The sequence below is a fragment of the Callithrix jacchus genome, chromosome 5, assembly GCF_049354715.1.
Source record: "Callithrix jacchus isolate 240 chromosome 5, calJac240_pri, whole genome shotgun sequence".
In the NCBI taxonomy this organism is placed as follows: Eukaryota; Metazoa; Chordata; class Mammalia; order Primates; family Cebidae; genus Callithrix; species Callithrix jacchus.
The window spans coordinates 106,861,061-106,874,263 of NC_133506.1; the positions used below are offsets into that span (position 1 = coordinate 106,861,061).

General features: G+C 37.8%; 1 protein-coding gene across 4 annotated transcripts in view; it reads left to right on the plus strand.

The window, feature by feature from the left end:
• RABEP1 (rabaptin, RAB GTPase binding effector protein 1) overlaps positions 1 to 13,203 on the plus strand; it is a 126,430-nt gene that overhangs the window by 70,394 nt on the left and 42,833 nt on the right. For all 4 annotated transcript variants that reach the window (XM_035301082.3, XM_035301083.3, XM_035301084.3 and 1 more), the window contains 3 exons: positions 1,048 to 1,251; positions 3,999 to 4,159; positions 6,582 to 6,701. In XM_035301082.3, coding sequence (XP_035156973.1) covers positions 1,048 to 1,251; positions 3,999 to 4,159; positions 6,582 to 6,701 — 485 coding nt within the window. The remainder of the gene's footprint in view (positions 1 to 1,047; positions 1,252 to 3,998; positions 4,160 to 6,581; positions 6,702 to 13,203) is intronic.

The following is a 13,203-nucleotide window of genomic DNA, read 5'->3' on the forward strand; positions in this document are numbered from 1 at the left end:
TGCCTGCGGTCCTAGTTACTCAGGAGGCTGAGTGGGAGATCGGTTGAGGAATTTGAGGTTATAATGATCTATGATTGCATCACTACTCCAGCCTGGGTGACAGTTGAGACCCTATCTCTTAGAAAAAAGAAACACACACACACACACACACACACAAAGAAAAAAGAAGCACAGCAACAGACTGGGAGAACTTTTGTAAGAGAAAACAGATTTAATATCCAGACTATTTAAAATGCTGTTGCAGATCAGAAGGAAAATTATTTGTTAGAGGCAAATGTAAAGAATATCACCAAAGAGGAAATGAGTCACTAATATGTGAAAAGATGCTCAAACTCCTTACTAACAGGGAAAATGTAGATTAAGATGACCATTTTCTACCCATGATATTTACAAGAATTTTTAAAAGATGGGAAATAGTGACTGTGGTTAAGGGTATGGGAAAACAGGTACACATCTCTATGTACCGTTAATAGGTTCATCTTTTTTTTTGAAGTCAGTTTGGCCAAACCTACGTTCTACCTAGGCTTCAATCTTGTAGTAGACACATTACATCAACTTAGTTTTTAAGATATGGTAAGAGGGAGGTGAGAAATTAATGCTAACTTTAAAGAACATAGGTCTAGTAACTGCCATGTGCTCTGGTTTGCTTTTCTCTTTTATTAAATATTTCTTGAATATTTGTGGAAGGTACTGTATTAATTAGCATTTCCAGTAAATTATCATTACAACAACCTTGTAAGGTAGCTGTTTTTAACTTCATTTTGCAGATGTGGAAACTTAGACCAGAGAGATTAAATAACATGACACAGTTCATTTAGTCAGCAGATAGAAATGCATAAATTGAGCTCTAAAACCATGACCTTACCCACTGAATCATTAGATAGATAGTAATATCTTGTGATACCCAGCATACCTTAAATCTCACCTCTATTAAAAGGGGTTGTTTTGTTTATATTTTAAAATTTAATACCTTATTTCTTTATTAGAATGCCAGTCTGATCAAAGTGAACCCCTCATTAATTGAATGCGTTTTACTTTTCTCTCCAGAGGATCTGAAGAGGCAAAATGCAGTATTACAGGCTGCACAAGATGATTTGGGACACCTTCGAACCCAGCTGTGGGAAGCTCAAGCAGAGATGGAGAATATTAAGGCGATTGCCACAGTCTCTGAGAACACCAAGCAAGAAGCTATAGATGAAGTGAAAAGACAGTGGAGAGAAGAAGTTGCTTCACTTCAGGCTGTTATGAAAGGTAAAGACAAAAAAGATAAAGTTTATGATTTTCTAAGGTAACCTGATTCAGAGAATCTTAAAATATATCCAGAGTTTCATTTGTGGTTGTATGTACTGTCATCATCAAGATTTACTTTCAGATGAAAGGGAAGTCACTGATACTATAAATGGATATATCAATCATATCTAACTAATTTAATAATGGAGAGTTGTAATAGAAATGTTATAGAGGTAATGCATTGAGGACTAGAGTTCATTGTGAGGCTTAAAAGTCTATTTCTTTTAAGAGATAGGCTAGTAATGTCAATGAATAAAACTGTATGGGCACAGGGAATGTGCTGGATGAGAGAGCTGCCATGCAAAGGGTAAAGTAACTGTTTACATTGATGAGCTTCAGCTAGTTATTGCCCTTCCAATGTAGTCTGGCCATGTGGTTTAGATTTTTTTTGGAGATGGAGTCTTGCTCTGTTGCCCAGGCTGGACTGCAGTGGCACGATCTTGGCTCACTGCAACCTCTGCCTCCCAAGTCCAAGTGATTCTCCTGCTTCAGCCTCCTGAATAGCTGGGATTACAACCATGCACAAAATTAGCCTAGCTAATTTTGTGATTTTAGTAGAGACGGGGTTTTGCCATGTTGGTCAGGCTGGAGTTGAACTCCTGACCTCAGGTGATCCACCCGTCTTACCCTCCCAAAGTGCTGGGATTACAGGTGTGAGTCACTGTGCCTGGCCTGATTTAGGTTTTTTTTGAAAAACTTTGTGTGTGAAATCTTTACTGCACTCTCAGGGGTAGAACGGTTGATGGGCTAGGGTGGGCTTTATGAGCTGCCAGCTTATGACCTTTGCTCTAAAAGAAGAGATGTAGTTTAGTCTCTGACTCCTTTTGGCACTAGTGCTTAATTACTTTCCAGATTTCTGAGAAGATGATGCTGAAATGAAGTAAGTTGTCACTGAATCTTTGGGTTACTGGAATTAGTTAATATTCTAAATGTGAAATATTGATGACTTTTTCCACCATTTTGCAATTGTGTGTCATTTTGTGCCTTAATGCTTCTTATAAAAAGGCAGATGAGGCTAGCCCTATTTCTGAGTGTGTAACTATGGCTTAGAGATTACTCTAGGCTTCCTGTAACAAACCTGATTACAGTGGCTTACCAAAATAAGAGTTCATTTTTCTCCCAGAACATGAAATCCAGAGGTAGATAATCTAGGCCTGGTTGCATTGGTTCCATGATGTCACCAGTGCCTGAAACTCCTTCATCCCTTCTGTTCTTTCATCCCTAGCGTATGGCTTTCAGTTTCATCTTTGCCTCAGCTGAAAAATAGTTGCTTCTCCTTCAGTCTGCATCAGAAAAGCAGAAATTTTCTAGAACTTTCTACCATATCCCTTTCACTTTGTTGACCAAGTGTGTGGTCACTCATAACTACAAGGGAAACTGGACAATGTAGTTTCAAAATTGTACGGTTTGACTTCCTAAAAAAAATTGGAGTCTTACTAGTAAGGAAGAAGGAGTAGAAATTAATGGGTAATCAGCAGGATCTGTCACATAATGTTTTAAGATTTTTTTTTTTTTTTTTTAATACCTAGGCTTGAGTGCAGTCGCACGACCTCAGCTCAATGCAACCTCTACCTCCTGGGTTCACACCACAGACATGTGCCACCACACCCAGCTAATTTTTCTTTTCTTTTTTTTGTTTTGAGACAAAGTCTTACTCTGTTGCTCAGGCTGGTGTGCAGTGGCACGATCTAGGCTTACTGCAACCTCTACTTCCCGTGTTCAAGCTGTCCTTCTGCCTCAGCCTCCTCAGTAGCTGGGATTACAGGTGCCTGTCACCATGCCTGCTAATCTTTGTAATTTTAGTAGAGATGGGATTTCACCATGTTGACCAAAATGGTCTCAAACTCCTGACCTTAAGCGATCTGCCTGCCTCTGCCTCCCAAAGTGCTGGAATTAATTTTTCTATCTTTGGTAGAGATGGGGTTTTGCTATGTTAACCAGGCTGGTCTCGAAATCTTGGCCTCAAGTGATCTACCCAACTCGGCCTCCCATAGTGCTGGAATTAGAGGTGTATGTGAGCCACTGTGCCTGGCCTTGTTAATAAGATTATATTAAAGATAAAGCCATTTTTTTAATTTTTAATTTTTTTTTTTTTTTTAATAAGACCGGGTTTCACCATGTTGGTCAGGCTGGTCTTGAACTGCTGACCTCAGGTGATCTGCCTCCCTTGGCCTCCAAAGTGCTTGGATTACAGGCGTGAGCCACCATTCCCGGCCGATAAAGCCATTTTTTTAAAGAAGTCATAGAATTTGCCTCAGCTTACAATCTTGGGTTCTAGTAACTTATTCCAGAAACATATCCCTTTTCTCACACTTTGAGGTAGTAGGATTGGGGCAACATGTATGTTTGCCTTGGGAGCCATAGTATAGTGTCTAAGAACATAGATTTTGGAGTTGGCCTTAAGCTTGAATTCTAGTTTTGCTTCATTCTGTGTATGAAACATTGACCACACTATTTAATCTTTCCTAAGGTTTCCTCATTCATAAAATAATATGTGACACAGGTTTATTGTGAGATTAGAAGTGATGATTTAAAGCCCTTATTTCTGTATATAGTAAGAACTAGAACTACTTTTGGTTTTTTTTTTAGTGAATTAAACATTTTCCAGAAATTAGGCATAAGCTTTTTATGTAACTTTAAAAATTTTAGTGTGTCAGGATTTTTTTTTCATAATGCTTAGATGTGAAATATGTGGTGATGTTTTGTAGAAACAGTTCGTGACTATGAGCACCAGTTCCACCTTAGGCTGGAGCAGGAGCGAACACAGTGGGCACAGTATAGAGAATCTGCAGAGAGGGAAATAGCTGATTTAAGAAGAAGGCTGTCTGAAGGTCAAGAGGAGGAAAATTTAGAAAATGAAATGAAAAAGGTATGAAGGAATGTGTTCATCTGTAGAAATATTTGAATTCAAATGCAAATTGCTTTACTGATATTGTTGTGTAATAGAAAGTAATAGAAGTACTTTGATATTTTCTGTGAGAGTAATTATTTGGACACCGACCTAAACACAGTACTAAATGATGTGATACCCTTCGCCAGTTATATCTATGGCTAACTCACATTCTTCAAATTTTTGATCAAATGTCACTACTTTATGGGGTTTATCCTGACCACCTACCACCATTTAACATCACAACCTGCCAACTTCCCTCTGCCACTGCTCTCATCTCCTTTATCCTTCTCTAGTGTTTTCTTTCCATCACACATATTTCCTTATAATACTACACAGAGTTCACCTATTGTTTACTGTCTTTCTTTTCTTGCTAAAATATAAGCTCTGTGAAGGCAGGAATTTCTCTCTTTGTCTCTCTCTCTCTCTCTCTCTTTTTTTTTTTTGTTGATTCAGGGTACATGTGCTTGTTTTTTATTTGTATATCCTAAATGCCTAGCATAGTGTCCAGGAGATAGGTGCTCAAACTCCTAAATATTAGTTGAATGGGTGTCATTGTTTGATGATTGTGTCTAAAGCAAAGTTTTAGAATAGATGTTAGTTTTCCTTCTTTCTCAGTGTCCTTTGCTTTCTGTGTACCACATATTATGTACTACATATGCATGAACATAATACCATATAATACTTGAACATAGGGCAACTAAATGTAAAGTGAGACATTTTATCATTGAGAAAATATTAAAAGCTTTTTAGGCAGTTTAATTAAATGAACTTTTACATTATCATTTTATATGCATATACATATTTAAAATCACGTTATATAAAGTGATTAGTAATTGATTTTTCAGTTGAATTTGTCATGCCTTTTTGGTTCCTCATCCATAGTTCATTCTTCAAATGTACGTGTATTTTCATTTTTTAGAACTGTTTTTGATTACTTGAAAAATTGCAAAGATAGTACATAGTTCCCATGAATTCCATATACCTAGTTTCCCCTGTTGTTAATGTTTTACATCATTATGGTACATTTGTCACAGTTAATAAGCCTGTATCAGTTTATTTTTATTAACTCAAGTCCATTTTTGTATTCAGATTGCATTCATTTTTACCTCATGTCCTTTTTTTCTGTTCTAGGATCCCATCCAGGATACCACATTGCATTTAGTCATGTCTCTTCAGGTTCCTCTCAGCTGTGACAGTTTCTCAGATTTTTCTTGTTTTTAATGACCTTTCTGTCATTTTTTAAAGTGCTCTTTAAAGATTTTCATTTATGACAACATTCCATACTTGGAATTGTGAAGTCATACTTATATTAATAAATAGCTTGATTTGTGATCAATTCTTTGCTTTCTCCCTCCTTTTTTTTCCTGTTGTTTCTTATCAGATGACCTTTGTAAGCAGCCTAAACTAGCCTTGACTATTTTAACCTAATTTGTCTTTTCCAAATAGTATTCAAAATAACATAAATGATGACTTTGTAAGGACCTGAAAACAAAGTGAATCTGAACCCCTGTTTTTTGAGGGAGATGTTTTTTGGGGAAAATCCCCCTCACGTTTGGGCATTTATGATATTTTTCCTTATCATGAACAACTTAGGATAAATTTGCGCTCATTTAAATTTAGTGAATTAGGTTAACTTTCAGTTTCTCTAGAAGGAAAAAAGCCAACTTTTTGTCTGCCTTTGTTTCTCTTTCTCTCTCTCTCTCTCTCTCTCTCTGTGTGTGTGTGTGTGTGTGTGTGTGTGTGTGTAAGAAGTTTCCAGTTTACTAGTTTACGTAAGTTTGTTCCTTTTAATCCATGTTTCTGAGAATGGACTTTGGAAAACAATGATAGTTTAAGGGTCATTATTTGAGTTTGTTTTGTATAGATGGTAAAAGTAAAATAATATTTAAAGTACTCTGCTTAATTGGATTGAAGCCTTTTTATAGCAACATAATTTTCTAACATTTTAAAAAACACATTATTCTATTTTGTGTGTTTAAAATCAGCCCTTTAAATATTAATAAGAAATTATTGTCTCATGAACTTAGTAACCCAGGAATTTAAAAAATAACCAGGAGTTTAAAAAATTATTCATTTAAAAAAATTATTTATTAAGTGTATTTTCTTTTATATATGGGGTATTTTCTTAATTGATTAAGAAGTCAAATTTGTTATAGTGAATTCATTTTCCCGTTTATTCCCAAATTCTAAATGGAATATTTGGGAAAACTTTGATTATGACTTGACGTTCAAAGTAATGCGCTATTTGAAAGTTAGACATGAATTCAGTTTTGTGAATGTTAATATAGTGCCTGGTCGAGTTACTTGTTGTACTAATTTTTAGCAAATGGAAGGGTCAGAGTTTCCTAGAAAAGCAGTAAATGAATAAGTCGTAGCATTTAATTCTTTTTAACCATAGGCCCAAGAGGATGCTGAGAAACTTCGGTCTGTTGTGATGCCTATGGAAAAGGAGATTGCAACTTTGAAGGATAAACTGACAGAGGCGGAAGACAAAATTAAAGAGCTGGAGGCCTCAAAGGTTGTGAAACATTGTAATCCATTTGCTTGAAACCTAAGAGTCTGCCCCAATGCCATGAACAAAATTAGAATCAGTAATAGGGGAAAAAAACTATAATTTAGACTATGCATCTTAAGAATCTTTCTTTAAAATGCAAAAAACTGCTTTGAGATAGTTTTGCTCTTATGGACGTTTAAAATAATCACAATAAGGGTGTCTTATCACAGGTGGCTACTTTGTCACAAAGTTAGTGTTCGTTTTCTTAAGAAAATGAGACCCTGTCTCATTCATTTTCCTGTTAAGGAAAATAAACTACTCAAAGTTGACCTTCTTTTCTGATGCCAGCTCCAGCATTGATCTTATAGAGATAATGTGGCTATAGTATTGGTGAATTTGTTGGCCATAAAGACACAGCAAAGGGATTAAAATAGATACAGGCCAGGTGTGGTGGCTCATGCCTGTAATCCCAATACTTTAGGAAGCCGAGGCAGAATTGCTTGCACCCAGGAATTTAAGACCAGCCTGGGGAACATAGTGTGTTCCTGTCTCTACAGAAATGTTTTTTAAAATTAGCCAGACATGGTGGTGCATGTCTGTTGTCCTACCTACTTGAGAGACTGAGATGGGAGGATTGCTTGAGCCCAGGAGTTTGAGACTGCAGTGAACTAGTAGCACTCCAGATTGGGTAACAGAGTGAGACCCTGTCTCAAAAAAAAAAAAAAAAGGAACAAAAGAAGCAATGAAAAAAATAAAAGCAGTATAAAAATAAATGGGAATTTGTTGATAATCTTGGTAAATGTAAACTGATGCCTATGTTTAAAAGATATTATCACATTGGATTGTAAAAATCTAACTTTATGTTACTTATAAGAGCTATGCCTGAAATTAAACCACAAGGTAAGATTGAAAATATTAGCTGGGCATGGTGGTGTATGCTTGTGGTCTCAGCTACTTGAGAGGCTGAGATGGGAGAATTACTTAAACCCAAAAGGCTGAGGTTGCAGTGAGCCGTGATCATGCTGCTGCACTCCAGCCTAGGTGATACAGTGAGACTCTGTCTTAAGGAAAAAAAAAAAAAAAAAGAAGAAGACTGGGCACAGTGGCACATATGTATAATCCCAGCACTTTGGGATGCCTAGGCGGATGGATCATCTGAGGTCAGGAGTTTGAGACCAACCTGGCCAACATGGCGAAGCCCCGTCTCTACTAAAAATACAGAAATTAGCCCGGTGTGGTAGCACGTGTCTGTAGTCCCAGCTACTCGAGAGGCTGAGACAGGAGAATCACTTGAACCCGGAGGTGGAGGTTGCAGTGAGCTGAGATTGCGTCACTGTACTCCAGCTTGAGTGACAGAGCGAGACTCCATCTAACATAATGATAAAAGAAAAAAGATTGAAAATAAAGGGATAAAAATATACAATGTCAATTCTAACCAAAAGAGAGCTGATATAGCAAGTGTAGTATCACAAAGATAGGATAAGGGGAAAAAATCACTAATAAAGAACGATCCTATCTAATGAACAGTTCATCAATAAGATATAATATTCATGAACTTGAATGCACCTTACATAATCATGAAATGCGTGAACCAGAAATGACAATTATAAGGAGAAACTGGCTTTCACAAATCTAGTAGCAGATTGAAATTGACCTTTAGGGAATGCAATCAGAAAAAATTTAAAATTAGACCTGTAGGCATTTTGAACTATCAGGTTAATAATTTAAATGTAGTAGACACACAGAACTCTGTACTCAAGAAGGAGATGGTATCTTATACAGTACTAGAACATAATAGTTAAGAAGCTCAGCATTTAGTAGCCTCTGTTACATTGGGCAAATTACTTAATCATACTATGCTTTGATTTTCTCAACTGTAAAATGGGGATAATAAGCCCAACTACCTTATGCAGCTATTATGAGGAACATATAAATTAATACCTATAAACATTTAGGATGGTACATGTGACAAGCTATAGTTATTTTTAGATACATTATCTTATAATCGAGGTTATACAGACCCAGTTCTGTAACTACGGGTTATTCAGTTATTTACATTACAATGATAGTTAAAATGCCTGGACATGAAAAAAATACTCATGAAAAAAGTAATTACAAAATATGTAGAATGATGTGAATGTCTAAGGCCAGATCTTTAAAAAAACAAGTACAAATTAAAAATAAATGGAAAGTAATAATAATAGCAGAAGCTTGTGAAATAGAAAAGCAAAAGAATAATAGAGACTATCAACATAATGAATTAATGGAACAACTAATGCTACAGACAAATCTCTAGTAAGACTGGTCAGGAAAAATGAAAACAAAAAAAGGCAAGTCAGAAGTGAGGCCAAGTGTGGAGGCTCATGCCTGTAATCCTATCACTTTGGGAGGCTGAGGCAAGAGCCCAGGAGGCCAGGAGGTTGAGGCTGTGGTGAGCCATGATGGCACCACTGCACGCCAGCCAGGGCAAGGGAGCCTGTTTCAAAAAGGAAAAAAAAAAAAAAGCAAAAAACAGACACATAACTACAAATCAGTAGAAATTAAAAAAATAACAAATGCTGTGAGCAGTCATACAAATAAATTTGAAAATAGATGAAATGAAAAAGAATTCTAATAAAAAGGTAGTCAAAATTGTTCCAAAACAGGAAAGCTAAGGTATTAAAGTGGATATACAGTTAAAAATCTTACTGTCTCTTGTCTCCTCTCACCAAAAGACATTAAACTGTTGGTTTTGCAGGTAAGTTTTTCCAGACTTTCTGGAAAGAAAGAATTCTTATATTTTACAAACTGTCAGGGAATAGAAAAAGAGAGAAAGCTCTCCAGCTCATTTTAGGAGACTAGCTGATCTTCACTACAAATGAACAAACACATAGGTAGTAGGCAAAAAAATTATAGATCTGTCTCAGGAATACAGAAGCTAAAATTTTCAACATTGTAGCTAAAATAAAGGGGGAGAAATACATCATGACCAAGTAGGATGTATTCCCAGGAATTTATCAAAAAAATCTGTTATTGCAATGTACACATAAAATGATTGTAGAGGAGGTGTATTCATCTTGGATTCAGAAAGGTATTTGAGAAATTTAACCACAAAATAACTTAGTTAAAGGGCAGTTTATCAAACCTTTAGCAAACACAGTTAAGGATGAATATTTAGCAGCCTTACCATTAATGATGGGAACATTATGGGGCAGACCCATGCTCAGTAATTCAGAAATGAGGCATAAGAACTGGAAAGAAAGCAGTGAGACTGATTTTATTGCCTAAAGAAACCAGAGTGTACAACAGATTGTTAGACCTATTGAGAGCTTAACAATTTGAAAGTTATTCCAGCAAAATTAGCTGTTTTTCTATGCCCCAGTAATACCCAGTTGAAGAATGTAGTGGGAGAAAAGATTGATTCTGTTCACAACGGTTAAAAAAAACAAAACTAGTTTCTACCAATACAGCTAAACAAAGATGGGCAGAGTCCTTATAGACTACATTATAAATGAAGACCTGAATCTATGTATTTTCCTGAATGAAAAGATAAGAGCATTGGGCCAGGCACAGTGGCTCATACCTTTAATCCCAGCACTTTGGGAGGCCAAGGCAGGCAGATCACCTGAGGTTAGGAGTTTGAGATGAGCCTGGCCAGCATGGCGAAACCCCATCTCTACTAAAAGTAAAAAATTAGCCGGGTGTGGTGGTGGAAGCCTGTAATCCCAGCTACTCAGGAGGCTGAGGCAGGAGAATCACTTTAACCCAGGAGGTAGATGTTGCAGTGAGCCAAAGTCATGCCATTGCACTCCAGTCTGGGTGAGACTCCATCTCAAAAAAATAAAAAAGAGCATTATAGCCTAGACATTATATCCCCAAATTAATCTTTAAATTTCACTCAGAAGTCAACAGTGTTTAGTAAGGAAATTGATAATTCAGTTCTAGAAGTAGACTTCATATAGAGAAGTAAAGGAACAGAAATATACTTAGCAAAATTTTAAAGACAAGATGTGGAGTCTTGGCCTACCTATCAGATGGTAGGACTGCAGTAAAGCTACTATAATTAAGATAGTTTGTTATTGGTTTAGGGATAAACAAATGGGCCAATAAAACAGAATAGAAAGCCCAGAAATAGACCCATATGTATGTGTAAATTTGATATATGACAGGTGGCATTACAAATCAGTGGGGGAAGAATGGATTGTTAAAAAATACCCTTTTTGGCTGGGTGTGGTGGCTCATGTCTGTAATCCCAGCACTTTGGGAGGCCAAGGCAGGTGGATCACCTGAGGTCAGGAATTAGAGACCAGACTGGCCAACATGGTGAAACCCTGTCTCTACTAAAAATACAAAAATTAGCTGGGCGTGGTGGTGGGTGCCTGTAATCCCACCTACTTGGGAGGCTGAGGCAGGAGAATCACTTGAACCTGGGAGGCAGAGGTTGCAGTGAGCCAAGATTGCACTCTATTGCACTCTAGCCTGGACAACTAGAGCAAAACTCCATCTCAAAAAAAAAAAATATTTTCTGGCCAGGTGTGGCTATGATTCCAGTACTTTGGGAGGCTGAGATGGGCAGATTGCTTGAGCTTAGGGGTTCAAGATCAGCCTGCACAACATAGTGAAACACTTTCTCTGCAAAAAATACAAAAATTAGCCAGGTGTGGTGGTATATGCCTGTAGTCCAAGCTATTCAGGTGACTGAGGCACAAGAATCACTTGAACCCAGGAGGTGGAAGTTGCAATGAGCCAAGATTACGCCAGTGCACTCCAGCCTGGGTGACAGGTTTATTCCTAAACCAGTAACAAGCTGTTTTAATTATAGTAGCTTTATTGTAAGTCTTAACTTACAATAGGTAGTAAGTCTTACTTACAATAGGTAGTCTGATAGGTAGGCCAAGTCTCTCCACCTTGTCATCCTCAAAAAGATTTCTTTCTTTTTTTTGAGACGGAGTCTTGCTCTGTCATCCAGGCTGGAGTGCAGTGGTGTGATCTCGGCAACCTCCTCTTCCCAGGTTCAAGTGACTCTCCTGCCCCAGCCTCCTGAGTAGCTGGGATTACAGGCACCCACCACCATGCCTAGCTAATTTTTATATTTTTAGTAGAGACAGGGTTTTGCCATGTTGGCCAGGCTGGTCTCAAACTTCTGACCTCAGTTGATCTACCCACCTCAGCCTCCCGTTGCTGGGATTACAGGAGTGAGCCACTGCGCCTGGCCCCAGGTATCTTAAATAAGACAAAAATATTGACTGTGAAAGGAAAACTGGCAAATTTAGCTACATTATAATATAAATGTCTTTGTTAAAAGATGCTATTAATACAAAAAGTTGAAAAGAGAAGCTACAGACTATGAGAAGATATCTGTACCTTATACCTGACAAAGTGTTAATATCTAAAATAATGAAAAATTGCTAAATTGGCTGGATGTGGTGGCTCACACCTGTAATCCCAGCACTTTGGGAGGCCAAGGCAGGCAGATTGCTTGAGACCAGGAGTTTGACACCAGCCTGGGTAACAGGGAGAAACCCTGTCTCTACTAAAAATACAAAAATTAGGCAGATGTGGTGGTTCATGCCTTATAATCCCAGGTAGTTGGGAGGCTGAGGCACAAGAATTGCTTTAACCCGGGAGACGGAGGCTGCAGTGAGCTAAGACTCAGTGGCAAAAACAATTGCCAAGTCCACAAGTGACAAATAATTCTAAAGATAAACAGGGAAGGTATAGCCAGGTGTCATGGTGCATGCCTGTAATCCCAGCTATTTGAGAGGCTGAGGCACAAGAATTGCTTGAACCCAGCAGGCGGAGGTTGAGGTTGCAGTAAGCTGAAATTGCGCCACTGCACTCCAGCCTGGGCGACAGGGTGAGACTGTCTCAAAAAAAAAAAAAAAAAGGAAAAACTGATAAAGTGTATGAACAATCAATTCACAAAAGAGGAAATCAGAATAGTTAAGGAATGAGAAAAGATATTCAACCATACTTGAAATTGGGGAACTGTAAATCAAAGTGGGACATCATTTTACCCTAACCAGGTTGTAAGTGTAACAGACAAATTTGTCACATTCACCCTCTGTTGGTGTATGTGAAACTCTTCCGTTTAAGCCACTGTTGTCAAATTGTACCCCCAGTTGAGTGTTTTTGTTTTCTCATGACCTTTGTTGTTCTCTGTACTTTCTCCTGCATAGATCCTGATACCACGTACATTTTTCTGAATAGGTAGCTTTCAGTGGTTTGTTTGTACCCTCTCCTTGTCACCTGGCTTTTTGTAGATGTCCATTTGTTTTTGGTTTGGGTCATTACAGGGTATGGAACTCAAGGTAATTCAAATACTATGTCATTACTGCCATCATCTTCCCAGATGATGCAATCTCCGCTCACTGCAACCTCCACCTCCCAGATTTAAGTGACTCTCCTGCCTCAGCCTCCCGAGTAGCTGGGATTACAGGCACCAGCCATCATGCCCAGCTAATTTTTGTATTTTTAGTAGAGACGCAATTTCGCCATGTTGGCCAGGCTGGTCTCAAACTCCTGATGTCAGGTGATCCACCTGGCT